The sequence below is a fragment of the Lathyrus oleraceus genome, chromosome 5 (genome assembly GCF_024323335.1).
Source record: "Lathyrus oleraceus cultivar Zhongwan6 chromosome 5, CAAS_Psat_ZW6_1.0, whole genome shotgun sequence".
NCBI classification, from domain to species: Eukaryota; Viridiplantae; Streptophyta; class Magnoliopsida; order Fabales; family Fabaceae; genus Lathyrus; species Lathyrus oleraceus.
The window spans coordinates 652,368,069-652,384,978 of NC_066583.1; the positions used below are offsets into that span (position 1 = coordinate 652,368,069).

The 16,910-nt window shown below is 34.1% G+C and overlaps 1 protein-coding gene across 2 annotated transcripts; it reads right to left on the reverse strand.

Moving 5' to 3' along the window:
* Positions 1 to 1,074: 1,074 nt before the first annotated feature.
* Positions 1,075 to 15,153, reverse strand: LOC127087664 (calcium-transporting ATPase 9, plasma membrane-type). Of its 2 annotated transcripts, XM_051028594.1 has the most exons (33): positions 14,600 to 15,151; positions 14,416 to 14,532; positions 14,301 to 14,340; positions 13,701 to 13,816; positions 13,480 to 13,611; positions 13,299 to 13,388; positions 12,940 to 13,009; positions 12,341 to 12,411; positions 12,174 to 12,257; positions 12,014 to 12,091; positions 11,864 to 11,935; positions 11,436 to 11,519; positions 11,244 to 11,326; positions 11,043 to 11,151; positions 10,895 to 10,950; positions 10,733 to 10,775; positions 10,390 to 10,473; positions 9,119 to 9,256; positions 8,868 to 8,933; positions 8,654 to 8,752; positions 8,329 to 8,439; positions 7,850 to 8,017; positions 7,469 to 7,528; positions 7,120 to 7,284; positions 6,850 to 6,966; positions 4,607 to 4,705; positions 3,552 to 3,689; positions 3,304 to 3,404; positions 2,695 to 2,740; positions 2,480 to 2,608; positions 1,909 to 2,016; positions 1,736 to 1,827; positions 1,075 to 1,518 (listed from the first exon to the last, which is right to left on the reverse strand). In XM_051028594.1, the coding sequence occupies exons 1-33, from the start codon at positions 14,909 to 14,911 to the stop codon at positions 1,413 to 1,415; spliced, it is 3,384 nt and encodes a 1,127-aa protein (XP_050884551.1). In that variant the 5' UTR covers positions 14,912 to 15,151; the 3' UTR covers positions 1,075 to 1,412. The 2 variants fall into 2 exon arrangements, 1 of the variants encoding a protein (XP_050884551.1); XR_007789992.1 differs by lacking the exons at positions 1,075 to 1,518; positions 1,736 to 1,827; positions 1,909 to 2,016; positions 2,480 to 2,608; positions 2,695 to 2,740 and having other exon boundaries at positions 3,552 to 3,703; positions 14,600 to 15,153.
* Between the last annotated feature and the right edge of the window lie 1,757 nt (positions 15,154 to 16,910).

Consider the following 16,910-nt stretch of genomic DNA (forward strand, 5'->3'; position numbering starts at 1 on the left):
AAGTAAAAAGTCACACATTAATTAAAAAATACAACACCATTCATAATATTTGTTAGAAAATACAAAAAAAAATAATACATCCATACATAAATTACTGGGTATGTCGAACCCCCTATCTTCTCCTTCTCAAACTGGACTGCACGTCATTTCGTAACTCGACTACCATGTTCTCCACGAGGACCAACTAGGAAATAATCATGTCTCTATGCATCTACCCATCTCCACAACGCACTGATAGAGCGCCGCCACGCTCTCGGTGTGGTCATCCTGAGCCTCAAGTATCTCATGGTTAGCTGACCTAGGTGGTCTTTCAGGAGTGTCTAGTGTCATGATAGGATGTGACACTCTATAGAATAAGGTCATGTAATCATCTGCATAGGCCCAATATACAGGAGTTAGTATAGTATCCTGTGATATTCTTCTAGTACCGGATGACTCTCAAAATTGTCAAGTATCGCATGGAGATCTCAGTGAGTCAAATTTGATAAATAATATCATAATCCTACGAAGGACTTTCCGTAAAAGGACCTAAATAAGGCTACACATGTTGGAAAAAATACCACTTTGTTGCATATTGTTACTTTTTAACACTCATGTTAACAAGCAAAACAGGGTAAACATGTGGAACAAAAAAAACACTTTGCATATTCTTGTTACTTTTATCACTCAGGTTAGCAAGCAAAACAAGGCTAAACATGTTAGAACAAAGAAAACTATTTAATGTAATTTGTTACCTTTTTTTTCAAGTTCTCTAGGGACTGAAATTCATCCTTTAAAGGTGAACAAGTGGGATGTCGCGAGTTTGAATCCGTACTCATGCATCTGATGTTCTTGCTGTACAACTATCAATTGAGTTGACTTAACGAAATAGTCTAATTCCTTTTTAACACTCATGTTCACAAGCAAAACAAGCCACTTCCAATAAAGGATCTATGAAGGACCGAGATCTAGAATAGGAATTCTTATGCTCTAATAATGCGAGCATTCAGAAAGAAAAAAAATTGAATATACATAGGGCTGTCCTTTGGTTTTTTTAATTAGTTTTGAAGTGAAAACTGAACTGATTCAATTAACTTAACAATTCACAGCATAATATTTCACTATTTGAATAGGAATTTTGACAAAGATCTACTCCATCCCACCTGACTTAAAAAAAAAGAGGGGGGAAATTGGTAAATACATTGTGTTCACTTTGACATATTTTTTGGAACTTCTCTAAGCATGATATGATTGCTGTATATGTTGAATGTACAGTATGTTACAGTCTAAATATGATATGATTGCTATATGTCGAATATACAGTATGTAACAAATTCTAGAAAGAAGACTTGGCTCAGCTCGGCGATATGTACAGTTACAGTCTGTCAGTCGTTAGTATGCTATGAACTGCTGGCTCTAAGTTTGACAGCCCATTATTCAGTCCGGGTCTTCTTCAAGCGCCTAAATGCCTTGACAACAGTTCGTGACAAAGGTGTTTTGGAAACTGGAATTAATTTTCCAATTATTGCAAGTGGCCAGCTGTTGGAAAGTAAAATTAGCCAGGTAAGAATCAGGGGATAGGCCAGCATACGAAGCTCCAAAATGGATTGCAAACTTGCACATGGATTTTTTTAAAAGTATTTTTCAAATAATAATATTACTAAGATATATTGAGAGGGAAGAATGATTGTCAACTTTTAATTGTAAAATGATTATCAATATGGATAATCAACCTGCTGCAGTTGAGTGTACTAACCTGAACAGCCCAATACAAACACAAGCAAGCCACTGCTTCGAATTAAGTCTCACTGTCGTTGCGAACTTCCCAAGGAACTCGATGATGAGTATCTATCAATTAAACATAACATCAGAGATGCACTCAAAATGTTGCCAACTAAGAAAATAAATAAAAGAATGGTGCCTATTTACCTGAAGTATAAAGGTTACTCCAACAATTCCCACAAACAGACGATTCTTAGTCACTCCCTTGAAGACATTCATTCCTTCTGGCTTTCGAGCATTGAATTCATTGAATATCTGTCAGTTGAAACATCATAAAACTTCTAAATTAGAATTTGATGAGTCAACTAGACTATAACATTCTTGCAATTGTATAGGGGGGAAATACCACTTGATGATTCCAAGCCTTATGGATATATTATAGTGGAATAGAATGAAAGAATAGAGAGAGAGAAAAAGAAAATAATTCCACTCTTTTTATTCAAATTTAGGAGGGCAATGGTTAAAATGAAATGTAATACAGTCCATATTGTTCCATCTCATTTCATTCTTTTTAAAGAATCCAAACAGTGGAACATAGTATGATTCCATTTCATTTTACTGCAGTTCATTTCTTTTTATCAATCCAAACATAAAATAAGAGACTCTGGTATGAATAGGAGTTTAATACATCAATCCCTGACTAACCCCCCTATTACACAATAGTAATAAGCAAGGGTATGAACAAATAACTTATAATTTCATTGACATGTGTACTAACTTGGCACATGACGAATGTGTTGAAAATTATAGTGTTCTTCACTTCTAAGGTATGTGTCCTAGTATCTTGACGTAGAATACTTTCACCACCAAAGTTAAGAACCAGAAGAACAATCACTTGATAGAAAGCCTGCAATGCCAAAGTTAAGAACCAGGAAATGAAATTCCTTCTGCTTCCAGTTCAATGATGATTTTAAGGAATAAAATATATTTTACCTGTACAAACAAGTTCCTCCACATGACATTTGTTATAAGAGGTTCCCTGAAAGCCAAACATAATATCACTTTAAAAGTGTTCACAGAAAGGTTAATTCAAAGCCCAAATCAACTATATCCTCAGTCAGTAGGTGCCTCTTTTATAGAGAAAATGCTACAATTTTAAATTCGGTTGATTGAATACACGTAAAAGTGGAATAAATTTCACAAAAAATGTGAGGAAAACACAATGCAATTTACACAAAAATTAGGATGGAGACACAAGGGTGCACAGTGCAAACTCAGATTTCACATGCTTTATTGGTATGATGAACACTGAGTTGATTTCTTCTCACTCTTTTTCATGCTTTTTGGAAAGAAAGAGTGCAAGCATTCCTGGAGAATGGCCAGATTTTTCTCTGAACATACTTGGTCATTATCAATACTATTTTATGGAAAAGAGATTGCTTCATTGCCTTCTCTGCGAAAAACTCAATGTTTACCAGAACAAGCAGCAAATGATAGGTTTGTGGGTTTTCTTTTATGTGCTAGCCAGCACCATGCAGGTTCAAGAGTACGAACTATTAAGCTTAAGTTGCAAATATAGTGAGGAAGCCAATCAATCCAAACCTTCGGCCTACTGGTGATCTGTTCATAAGGCTGTCAGTCGGTGGTTCAGTAGCCAGAGCAAGAGCACCAAGTGTGTCCATAATAAGGTTGACCCACAAAAGCTGTACCAAGAGCATTTGCATCAGAAATAAATAACTAAAGATTGGTAATTGTAGATGTGACTCTTATTTGTAGTTCGAATAATACATACAAAACTCAACAATAAAAAATAAAAAATAAAAATAAAAATAAAAAAGAGGCTGAGGTACCTGTACTGCGTTTAAAGGAACTTCACCAGAAGACACTGCTGCCACCACATTTATACAAAGCGCAGCAACATTTACAGTGAGCTGAAACTGAATAAATTTCTGAATATTTGCATAAACAGAACGTCCCCAGCGAACAACCTATACAAAGTGAACTACATGTCTTTATACTAGATGGTGTAATATGTGGAGAAAATAAAAGCAATTACTATATTGGGGGAAGTCGCAGATGCCAATCAAGACTTGCCTTTTTATATTTTAAAAAAAAAAAGACTGGAAGTATATAACTAAGGATTGCAGGTTGAATATAAGTCAAAGTTAGCAAAATGCAGTATCCCATTCTAGTACTGAAGCTGAATTTTGAGTCAGAGCACCAGACATTTGTGAATTACTTAAGCTTAGAACTATTATAGAAGACTTGAAGATCAAATGGGAAAGACCTGTGAAGGTCTACTGTGATAACAAATCAACAATCAATATAGGACATAATCCAGTTCAGCATCATCAAACAAAGCATATAGAGGTTGATAGATACTTTATAAAGGGGAAGCTCAGTTAGTGGGCTGATTTTCACTTTGGATGTCAACTTGCAAATATTCTCACCAAAGGATTGAGTAGCTCAGATTTTGAATGAATTTATCCAAGCAAGGAACGGAGAACACCTATTTACTAAGTTGAGAGGTAGTGTTGGAAATAGAAAGATTCATGTATGCTTCTCATTCGAAATAGGAGCATTTAAGTCTTAGGTTCATGTATATTTCGATTAATGTACTTAGGGAGTTTAGGAAGCTGCAGTTGTAATCATTTCTCCTAATAAACATAATGTAATTAATTAGGAAGTGTATATAAATATATCATGGTTTTCAATTTGCTTTATTAATTCAAGCATAATCCCAAAAATCTGTTTTCTTATTTTTCCCAATTAACGTAAGAGTAAAGGTAGCGAAACAACTGCAAATGAAATGCATATGACTTTTTACTTGTGCATGTGAAGACATGATCGCAGACACTGGAAAAAAATGACTTTACTACAGATGCTAAACTGAATAACTATTTACCTTAACTACTGATGCAAAGTTATCATCCAGGATTATAATATCCGAGCTTTCTTTTGCTACTTCAGTTCCTTGGATACCCATAGAAAGACCAATATCTGCCTAAAATGCAAAATAGTAAAACAAGATATCAACTATAATAAAAACAAAAGTATAATTGTAGAAAATTTGTGAGCCTGACTTAAGTAATTTGATGATTTTTATTTTAGCAAGTCTACGTATATTTGAATTTGAATGAAGTGATGTTATTGAATCTCGTTGGTATGAGTATTTTTGTAATAAAAATTCCCTACTATAGTTTCTATTGTAACATGAATTTATAATTTATTCCTCATCAAGTATATTATTTGGTTGACCTTTATAATAGAAATACTTGTCTATCTCTTTATGGCCATACACTAAGAGATAAAATATCTCTTCAAAACCAATGTCTTTATTTTCCTTGCATCATTTGAATAATTGAAGCGTTATACACCAATCTCGTGCTACTCTCTTTTGATTTGAGTCAGTACACCCAATTGTTTTTTAAGGCCCGTCTCCCTTTTTTAGCAGCTCAATGAGATCATATGTAGACATACATTTTCCATAGTTTTGAGGTTCCCTTATTCTTTTAGTGTTACATATTCATTGAAAAATATCTAGTAGATGGGTGTCTCTGTTTGATTTATCTTCGTAGTTGAGGTTAACTAATAGGTTTGCCATAATAGTTGTGTATTATTAGTCTTTGTTGATTGCTCTACCAAACAACTTGAACTTGTGTCTGAATACATCATCAGCTTCATTATGATTGCTCTTGACTGCCTGTCCCCCTAAATCGTCATGGCACAAAACCGGCTTATAAAGTGAGAAGTGTCACTCCTTATAAACTCTTTTTAGACTCTATCTTTAATCAATGTGGAACTTGCGTTTTTCTCAATATACCCATTCACGCCAGCATTATTGGGCTTAGTGTATGGAATAAATGGCGGGTGACCCGATTGATAGGCTCTAATATCATCTTAGAATTTGTGTTCTACCAACCAACTTGAGCTTGCGTTTGAATACATCATCGGCTTCATTATGATTGGTCTTGACTGCTTGTCCCCCTAAATCATCATAGCATAAAACCGGCTTATAAAGTGAGGGGTGTCACTCTTTATAAACTCTTTTTAGACTTTATCTTTAATCAATGTTGAACTTGCATTTTTTCAATATACCCCTTCACGCCAACGTTATTGGGCTTGGTACATGTAGTAAATGATGGCTAACCTGATTGATAGGCTCTATTACCATCTTAGGATTTGTGTTCGGCCTAACTCGACCTTAAAAAACCAACATTTTAAGGTGAGGGGTGTCACTCTTTATAAATTCTTTTCACGGTCTATTTTTAATCGGCGTGGGATTTGGGTTATTTCCAATAGCCCCTGAAAAAATATGACATTTCTACTTAAAATATTTTTGTTTACTACAAGGTCACGGATCGCTAATCAAACTTGTACCTTCGAGATCCAAGGTAAGTAGACTTTTTGGTCTCTGCAAAAAACACAAATTATTCATAAAATGGAGGTACTTTTGCTTTACATGTCCTTGTCAGTTTTCATTGTATGTCATTGTGCCTTTGCTGTTGTGTGTTGTTCCTGGTTACAAGGATCTCTAGTCCCTCTCACTAATACGCCAAGTCTACTATGTCATACCCCAAGTTTAAGTCACATGTGCAACATTAGCCACACCTTTACACTTTGCATAATCTGTCGAGTAATGGGCCAAGCAACAAACAGTTAAGAGTGAGCATAACACCATTACTTCAACAAAATCCATAAGGCTTTGCTATATAGGCATGTCTTCATTTAGCTTATTTTGAGCTAACATGTACTATTTCATGACTCACTTGGCAGACAGTTAGGCTTCCCCATAGGGTGAAGTCTCTGAGTAGTATGTTTTATCTTCAAATAACTGGGTTGATACTCGATAGTTTTCCCTAAGGCTAAAGCCTCTTCGGGTACTCAGCTTCACCTCTAGAGGCTCAGTGGTTAGTTAACACTATTTTGTTAAATATAGGATTTAAGAATTAAAATTGAATAAAATTAAAATATAATCTTTAAAAAAAACATTGTATTTTTAACCAAAAAAATAATAATCAAGTCAACAAAATAAATTAGTAAAAAAAATTGAAAAAATTGTAATATTTCTTTATACTAGTGTCAAATAATGTATTTAATCTTTGAAATTTTCAATCTGAATGATCTACATCCAAGAAATATACAGACCTCATGAAGAGCAGGAGCATCATTAGTGCCATCTCCTGTGACAGCAACAACTTCACCTTCTTTGCGCAGTGCTTGCACGAGCAAAAGCTTGTCATTTGGAGATGATCTTCCCATCACCTATATACATTTTGCAAATCAAAAGCACATATAATCAAAGCTGAGAGATTTAATGTGGTATGGATCACTAGCTTGAATATTATTCCTTTGAGTAAGATTAATTATTGGTGGATAAGTAACACTATAACGAGAAATCAAATGAAAGAATCATACAGTTATTTTCTTAGCTACTTGTTCCCTTTCCATTTCAGATAGTTGACGGAATGTTTTTCCTTCAATTATATTTGGCTCAACTGCATCTTCAAGTGAAACCAGTATTCCGCACTCCAAAGCTATTGCTTTTGCTGTTTGAAGATTGTCCCCAGTAACCATGCGTACCTATTGATCCACAGTTCACACATACAACGTGTTGGGATCCCTTGATTTTACATTTTGGAGAAACACTCGTGCAAGTTATGAAGTCAAAGGCCAAGCTCCAACACTGTCCTTAATGCTTTCAATGAACTGCAATCTAAATATTATGATATCTAGTTGTTTGATTTGATCAATATGAAAACTTTACCTTAACACCAGCCTCAGTGCATAATCTTACAGCATCTTTGACACCAGGGCGACAAGGATCCTGAACATTAATATAAACGTATGTTAGAAGGATTAATTTGAATCTTACAGCGTCTTACACAGGGTTATTTTGAAATTTTATCAAAAAAAGAGGTTAATTTGAAAATATAAGGACAAAGCAATCAGAGCATGATATTTAACAACACTACGCCATATTCAAAACTAAAGAAAAATTTCAACCTTACAATTTGTGATATTTAAAGCTAAATTAGTATCTACCACGGTTCATGACTAGATTATTCAGAAAGTTGCAAGATATGGAGTGGGTGGACTGGTGGGGATTTGTAACACATTCCAAGTGGAAAATAAACTCCTATTTTACCTTTATTCCAACAATAGCAAGTAATACAAGCTCGTGTTCGGGTAAGGTCCATTGGTCTAAATCCTCCTCCTTGGACGGAATTTTGTCAAATTCGTATGATCTGTATGCAATAGCAACGCAGCGCAAGCTCTGAGTAGCCATGTCATCAATTGCCTTCTTGAAGAATGCCTGAAGATTTTAAATAAATATTACACGAGTAGGAAAATGCTGAAAATATTATGAATTGCTATCAGTTGCAATATTATAGGTAAAATGAAAGTAATACTGATATGTAGTTGCATTCGATCAGAGTAACTTGACACAAAAATATAGCCTAATTGATATCAATAAAGTGATTAGGTGGCAGCCTTGTGTGTCAGTGTACAAATTTGGGTTAGCTATCAACCAAAAGAAAATGTTTTTCATGTTTCCATTTGCTCAGTTCAATGATTTTAATGCCCTCAACAAACAATCTATGTCTTGAAGCTGCTATTCCTAACCTTCTCTTCTTCAATAGATTGTGGGTGACCATTTGAATCAATATATTGGGTACACGTTCCTAGAACTATCTCAGCAGCTCCTTTCCAATGTATATGCACTCCAGAGTCCGCCTTCCATGATTACAACAAGTGTTTCTGATTAGCATATGAAAGCATATGGAAACAAGATCCAATATATTTCATAAATAGCAAAAAGAAAAAACACTTTGGAAAGTGAGAACAAAAACATCAAAAGCACCATGGGATAAATATTTATGTCTCATAAAAGTAATAGAATACATTAAATAAAAGGATAAGTTGGTAAACTACTTTATCAAGTGGTTACCCGTTTCACAGCAACACCACCTCGCTTTTTCTCAGAATTAAAAGGGAAGACATGGAGAACCTTTGAACTTGACCTTATAAGTTCAAAATTCATTCCCAACTGCCATTAGGACTCAATAAGTTTAGCTTCAAAATCAATATATTAATCAAGGAAGAGAGAAGAACATATAAAAAAAATAAAGGAACAGGAAAAGGAAATAGATCGAGGAGAGTACCTTCATAGCCCAAGATAGAATTGCCTTCTCTGTGGGAGATCCTGAAACCTCTGTCTCTCCACCATCCTACCAAAGAATATATGGTCACAAAGATTCTCAAATGATAAATCCGACCAAACCATAAGAAACTGTTAGTGTTGGACTACAACAAGATCCTTAATTGGGGTAATCTATAGCCAAATATCACAACATAAAGGGAACCTTAGATATATAGTTGTTAAATTAAAATTAAGTAGAAAAGCAAGACGTACCTTAGGAACGAAAATATTGCCAGTTGTGTTTTGCGCTATGCCTTCATTTATCAGAGATAAAACTTCTGGATGCAATTTTGATGAGTCATCTGGTGGATCTAATTTCTTCCTCCCAACATATGTCTCAACTACAGTCATCTACAATTCCAAAATATACGCCACAGTCACATCCTGATAACTCAAGGATTCTAAGTATATGAAAGGAAGAATGCATACAGCAAAGACCATGGAGTTCAGAAGAATAAACAAATAGCTAGTAAACCTATTAGATAGATTATGCATGTACGGAAATTATGGATATTGGTAATTAGCTTGTAGATTATTTGGCATTAGGTGAGGTTCGATCTGATAGGACCCTTAGTCTAATAAGAATTAGTTAGGATATTTCCTTAATTTTAGGGAATATTCTGTTATAAAAGAGAGGGAAAGTGATTAAAGAAGGCATTGAGAAAGTTTGTTAGAAAACAGTTAGTAGAGAATTCTCTCTGGTTTAGGAGACTAGCTCTGGAATAGGAGTTCATAGAACTCTGGTTTATCATTTCATTTTTTCATTTCCAGCATTGGCATTGTAGAGCTCTTGAGCTCAACTTTTACATTCAATAGAATACAGTTTTCTTATCTTGATTTTAAAGGTTCTATCACAATTCTTTACTATACCATTATTCTCTTATATTACCTATGAGCTTGAACCTCTAGTGTCTATCAAGTAATTGAATCTATTCTTGACCAGCTTATCTGTTACGAGACCCATATCTATTTCTCCATATTATATTTAAATACATAATGTATGCTTCTCCCGGCCATATAGCAGCCCAGTACTTGCAACCGTAAATAAAACATACGATCTCATGGCATTAATATTTGCAGAGTTACAATGTAAATTTGTCGGAGATCTAAAAAATCCAAACCATATGCATTGGTTACCCAACAAAAACATGAAGTGGACCACATGTAAGCTGAAACGTTTAGAGAGAAGAGATGATCAATCAAGAATGTATATGTTGAAAATCTATTCCGATCTTTGTGTTTAGTGTACAGGCATATCATATCACGTTTATAGCAACAGTATCGCCTATATATTAAATCGACTTTGTTGTGTAGTTCAGACATACTATTTCACCACAAGTCTCTCTCATTTTCACTCTATTTCAACAAAATCCAATACCAATGTGAGCTGTGTCAATGAACTAACTTTTGAAGCATTTGTTCACAAGCAATAATCTAAATCCAACTCCTCTTAGACTATCCAATCATTTGACCACAGAACCCACCTGGTTTAAGGTCAAGGTTCCAGTTTTATCACTGCAAATTGTCGTAGCAGAACCCATAGTTTCACAAGCTGACAGCCTTCGCACCTGTACCATTGTTAGAATACATTTTAACGCTAAATATGACAAATTGCTGCAAAAATTACAAGAATATTGGGGTGACTGTTGGAGGATGTTAAAAAGTCCCACATCGGATGAGATATGGCCTGAAAATATGTTTATAATTGGGACAATCCTCATCTTATAAACCGGTTTTGTAAAGTTGAGTTAAGTCAGCCCAAATTCTAAGAGAGGATAATAAGATACTTACCAAGCAAATTCTAAAAGAGGATAATAAGATACTTACCAAGGCTTTGTCTGCCATCATCTTCCGCATCGAGTATGCCAGGCTGTCATGAGAGTGTTTGACGGTTGTAAATAATATAGAATAGAACAAACAACACCAGTCAGCTTAGTTTTGGCTACATTTTGTGTTGTACAACAAAATAAACTAGCAACATGTACTCACGTTAAGGTAACTGCTAAAGGTAGACCTTCTGGCACTGCAACAACCACAATTGTGACCTGCGCGGCTCTATATTTAGTTGAGAAAAACTATTACAAAAAATTAAAGAAGAAAAAACAATGTAAAAACAAAAGTTAGAATTCGCACTTACTGCAATGGTAAAAATTTTGATGCATGCGTCAACAGCGTCACTGATTTTAGTCACTCCAGCAACAAATTGCACTTTTCCATCTAAATCTTTCGTGTGGCCAGAAAAGTATCTAACATTCCAAAGTCAAAACACAGCTAATCAAAGTTGGCATCGAGCTAGCATTAATAAGTTAGTACGTCCAAAAGAGCAATCTATGTTTACCTTCCCACGAGGACTGCAAGAACAGCTGCAGCTACAGTAAGCCCAACAATACCAATAAAAGTTGCTACTCCATTCAACCGTACCTATTACATACCAACAAAAACAAGTTTTAACACATAAGTGATGTAGGTTTCTTTGAAGAGTAAAAACAACATCATTTTATTTCTTTGTTTTGGATAGGGAAGGGGAAACCTGTAAGGGAGTTTCTTCTCCGGTATCTTCTGAGATAGTTGCCATCAACAATCCCCACTCAGTATTTATACCAACACTAGTTACCTACAGATGGAAGCATAAAATCTGTAGGGTCGAAGCATTGTAAGAGAATTTTTTTGCATGTGCATATATATCATAAAAACAATAACAACGATGTCTTTTCCCGCCAATTAAGAGTCAGTCACATAAATCAAATGACACCATGATGTCATATAGCAAGTAATGTTTTAACATAAACTACTATAGAAAATATTAGCATTCATGCAGCAAAAGAGCAGAATGCAGCAACAAACTTCGTAAGTGGGAAACCTTTTGCACTATATCATTCAAACATTTTGAAAACAATCATGCCGTTGCTCACCAAATAACAAGCAGACTAGTAGAAACAATATAGTTTCATATATTACCAGCATAGAACCAACTCCATCTGCTACTTTGCAACCTGACATTAAAAATGGTGCTTTTTGATCCTTGTGAACCTGCAGAATACTTGTTGCTTACAATTCAATAAGGATTAAATACTATAATTAGATCAATAGAATATATGAACAACATACAATCTTGCTTTCCCCAGTCATACTGGATTCATCAATGGCAAGTGAGTGACCAATAATTAAAACTCCGTCAGCAGGAACCTGAGATATCAATAGAGTAATTAACATAGAAAGAACATGATTCAGTTACCAGTGAAACAAAATGAGATTTATGCAAATTCACCTGATCTCCTATTTTAAGGGGCAGTACATCACCAACAACAATTTCAAATATCGATATTTTTATTATTCTACCACCTCTCATGGCCTGTAGTAAGTTCATGAGTAAATGATCGATTAGTTCAACTTCCTCATGATGCTATCTTTTAATAATATAATAATTTTACACACCTCCAATTGTATATTTTGTTTTTCTGCATTCAAGTTCTGAAACTGCAAAGATTGTCGATAATCACTGACAGCTGACAGACAAAAAGACAAAAGTAACAAAAAGTTAATATAAATAAATTAAGAAACTTCATAAGCTCTGCCTTCGGGAATTTAATATTCTTTATAAATAAATCATACCAAACATTTAAATTAAATGTATTCATTTTTCTAATCCTCAAAACATAAAAGATTATGATTATACTTCACATTTACTAGCTTCTATCTCAATTCTTCAATAATACCATGAACACCTTTCCAAACTTCATATTAGATCAATTATTATTGAATCATGTAAACTATATATAGAGTGTAGACTAATCAGTAATTGTATATCGAACTTTTTACTGCCCCTTAAAATACAAAAATTATGTGATTCATGTACTAAAAAATAACTTAAGTTGTTAGGGAATGGGATGTTGATTATGACAGTTGTATAAGTGCAAGTAAAACCAGAGTGTTCTTTTTTAGCTGTATGGTCTATCCAAGACACCAACCACAAGTTTGTCAAGATTAAATACATATCTAGTCTTTAAAATGAAAGAAAATGTTGGTTCCATTACCTGTAACTACAATGACAAGTATAACTGCAAAAGCAATGCTTCCTCCATCATACCATCCTTCTTCCAATCCCTGGCCATTTCAAACAAAGATAAAGCATAAACCTTCAAGGAGGATATAAACTCAAATAGAATGCGTCAACAGCGTGCCTAGCTTAAGTATGGCAGAACTCTGTTAAGAATTTCGTATAAACATATCCTCTTTATGAAGGGAGACAAAAGCTTTGCACAACATAGGTATCCAACACGCATGCTTTAAGACCTAATTTCTCAACTATTAAGCTTCCTATAGTTCCACAAAATCAGGGGACCTATTTATGCTCAAATTATTGTTGTGATTGATGAAGAGTAGTCAAGCAAACCTCTGTTTTTATTCCAAGCACTAATGACACTGCAGCTGCTATAATCAATATTATAAGGGTCAGATCTTGCCAAGCTTCCCATAGGAACCTCTGTAAAACGACTTAAGTAATTAGTAGGACAGCACAGGAACTAATTCAACAATACTAACTTTATTTAGCAGAAACATAAAATATCACATACCCATAAACCTTTACCCTTTTTCCGAGGGTATGTATTAGTTCCAAATGCACTTTTCCTTTTTGATAGATCATCGTCATCTCCACTAATCCCTTTATCTATATCTGATTTTAGAAACTCTGATAAGCCTTTAACCTGAATAAGACATCACTATATTATATTATTAGCAAATCAGACGGTTTCAACAAAACATCACATAGAAAATAATGTTGAAGTAGACCTACCCCTCCATATTGTTCTAAAGCCGAAATATTTTGATTCTTGGACATTGAAACAAGTTGTTCAAGTCCAACTGTATAGTCACCACCTGGATTTGTGGATGCCACTGTTGTAGCTGTCACTGCAAATCAAAATATTAATTTAAAGCAAAATGAAAAGCCCATCACAACTCAAAATAACGGAGCTTTAACCAAGCGCAGTTTTCTAAATTTAGATTTCTATATAACAATAAACCAAAAAAACAAGTAAAGGAGCAAATCATTGTTAGCATAAACAGAAAGTAATTAAAGGTTACAGCCAAGATTCAATTTGATAGATTATTGATTGATTTGGACTTATTAGAAGAAAAACCAGCTAGGAGAACCTAAAAGCATGTCATATTACATTAAGTCTATAATGGTGGATGACTTCCTGTTGTTAACATATATATCATAGTATCTATCCCTTCTAAGAATGACAGATATTTATTTATAGGGATACAGAAAGTGGAATAGTTGAATTAGTTTCCTAACAACTAGGGATACAGAGTTTTGTATATATTTGGTGGCAGTTGAAGGCTAGGATTTTAGAAGGCTTTGGAAGTTATTATAATAAAATAAGCATACCTAGTTGACGTTCACCGGCCAATCTGAAAAGCAAAGCTGCCTAAAAGAAGAATTGATGATGGATTAGAAAGAAAAAAGGTTAGCATAGAAAGAAATGGTGATAATAAAAGATTACTCTGATGACTTGGGCATGAGCTCGAATCATGCTTTTCTTTTGCTCCTTCTCCTCTTCCTTTTTCAAGTCAAGAGTATATCGAAAACGCCTTGAGGCATTGAGCACAAATGCAGCTTGCTGGAAAAAAGTGAAAATAAGTTTGATTGTAGATATTGCAATGAAATGAGAAAGAAGCGAAGCATACTCGCCAACGTTTGAGGGTTTCGGGAGGAGCATTTTTGGTATGAGTAATGTCGAAAGGATCATCGGGATCACTGAGGAGGTCGTGTTCGTCGTCATTGTCATCGGAAGCGAGGGTGCGGCGAGGGCTGGTGTTGGCAATGGTGACGGTGAGGAGTCCATTGGAGGATGCGTTTGAACCGCGGGAAGTGGAACCCGTGGCCATGTTTTTCATGCTATCGCTCATCTTCTTGTTCTTGTTCGCATGCAAATCCCTAATCCCTCTTTTCTTGTTCGCATGCAAATCCCTAATCCCTCTTTTCTTCTTAATTCGCATGCAATTGGAAATGCAGTTTTAGTATTGTTTGGTGAATGCAAATGCAAATGCAATCATCTCCCTTCCATTCCGAAATGCCTATTGTTGGCAAATGCTATTAATCAATTGCTTCATTCTCCAAATATAGTCTCCATATTTTTATTCAATCCTTATTTGTTTTATTGCCGCATAAGCGCGCTATATATTTGCATCAGACTCCATAGATCATCTCTCCATGTCTTTCATTTAATGGGATGGCTTCTAACTCAATTTATCTCATCATTTTTATATTTTTAAATTCGCTCATTACTTTTTAAATTAATATAAATTAGTCAATGATTTCACTTATGTTTTCAACTGGAGAGTTGGTCTTGGTGAAGTTCAGTGTCATAATATCATATTTTTTTGTTGCAAAGCTAAAGCTAGGAATCAATACACAAAAGGTCATCTGCAATTGAAAGAATGTGTATCATTATATTCTACTCTTTAGTTTACATTTTCATTACTCTGTTTTATAAATGTAGAATCTAGGTTCTTAGTTTCTAGTTGTGGTTAAGATCATCTTAGATAAAACATGTGATGTTTAATAAATATGTAGTCTTTTGGATGTGATTTTTTTTTATTTATGAATATTTAGTTCTTATGTTATTTATGTTATATATTCGATTCCAAACTCGATTAACGTAGGGTTAATACTAGTATACTAAGTTATAACGATGTCTAGTAAATGAATATCAATAACTAATACGGTTAACATAATATGTTTACTTAATCAACTTACACTCTTACACATAAGTGATTAGGGTCATAGTGGTAAACCATACAAGTTTTATTTGAAGTTTAATGGTATAAAAGATTGCTTAAATATAAAGGAATCTTAATCAACCATTGTATATTCACACATTGTTGACAAACACCACAAAATTTAGTCCTAATCACAAATATCATGACATTACACTACATCTCATACATTTTTCAAATCATTGAATGGGTCATATTCCAACCTTATAGTCATTTCTAACTTGTATTCAATGTTATTTTTTATTGTTGCACAATCATGATATATATGTTACCATTATATCATATTTCTACTCATGAGTTATCATTTTGAATGTTTAAATGAATTTTTTAGAACAATTTTTCGTGGAATCAATATATTTCTTATCACTTGCTACTTATTTGATTGAGTATAGTTGCACATCTTTCAACCAATAAGTTTTTGGTGTCATTGTCATGGATTACAACCAGAATAACCAAGTATTATCTCATTAAGTTGGATCAACTTTTCGTCATAATGTTATATCCAGGACGATGTTTTTATCCAAATAATTAATCAATATATTTCTTAATAACTTCTTTTATAGTTTTCCTAGGTCTTCTTATACCTCTGGTTGTTTGATGTATCTCCATATGATCTACTTTCTTTACCACAATAATCTACGAGTCTTCTCTTTGCATGTCCAAACCACCTAAGTATATTTCCACCATCTTTTCTAATATTGTTACCTCAACATTCTCTCTAATATTTTTATTTCTAATTTTATCTTGTTTAGTCTTACCACACATCCAACGCAACATCCTCATCTTTACTACACTTACTTCATTCTCGTGTTGATTCTTAATCTCCCAACAATTGTCTCGTGAAACATCACAAGACTTACCGTAGTTTGATAATAAAAAAATCCCTTCAGTTTAAAGGAAAACATTTATGTCACATAAAACCCCTGATATTATTCTTCATTTAAGTCACTCAGTTTGAATCTGATGGTTTACATCCCCTTTTATTAATCCATTGATTTGTATTACGAATCTAAGATATTTAAACCTTGTGACTTATGGGATGATATGTCTAACTTTCACTTCTATGTTAGAAACATTTCTTATTTTATTGAACTTGTATTCTATACTTTGTCTTACTTCTGCTTAGGTGAAATTCATGTGTTTCTAATGCTCGTCTCCAAGTCTCCAACATTTCATTTAAATCCTCCTTCGACTATACAAGTAGGACCATATCGTCTTC

Excerpts from the sequence above, each read along its gene's own strand:
- LOC127087664 (XM_051028594.1), bottom strand. The coding sequence starts at position 14,911 with ATGCGAATTAAGAAGAAAAGAGGGATTAGGGATTTGCATGCGAACAAG. Across the intron at positions 11,327-11,435 it reads GAGAAGAAACTCCCTTACAG|GTACGGTTGAATGGAGTAGC; the intron begins GTTTCCCCTTCC and ends GGTATGTAATAG. Across the intron at positions 1,828-1,908 it reads GAGTAACCTTTATACTTCAG|ATACTCATCATCGAGTTCCT; the intron begins GTAAATAGGCAC and ends TTTAATTGATAG.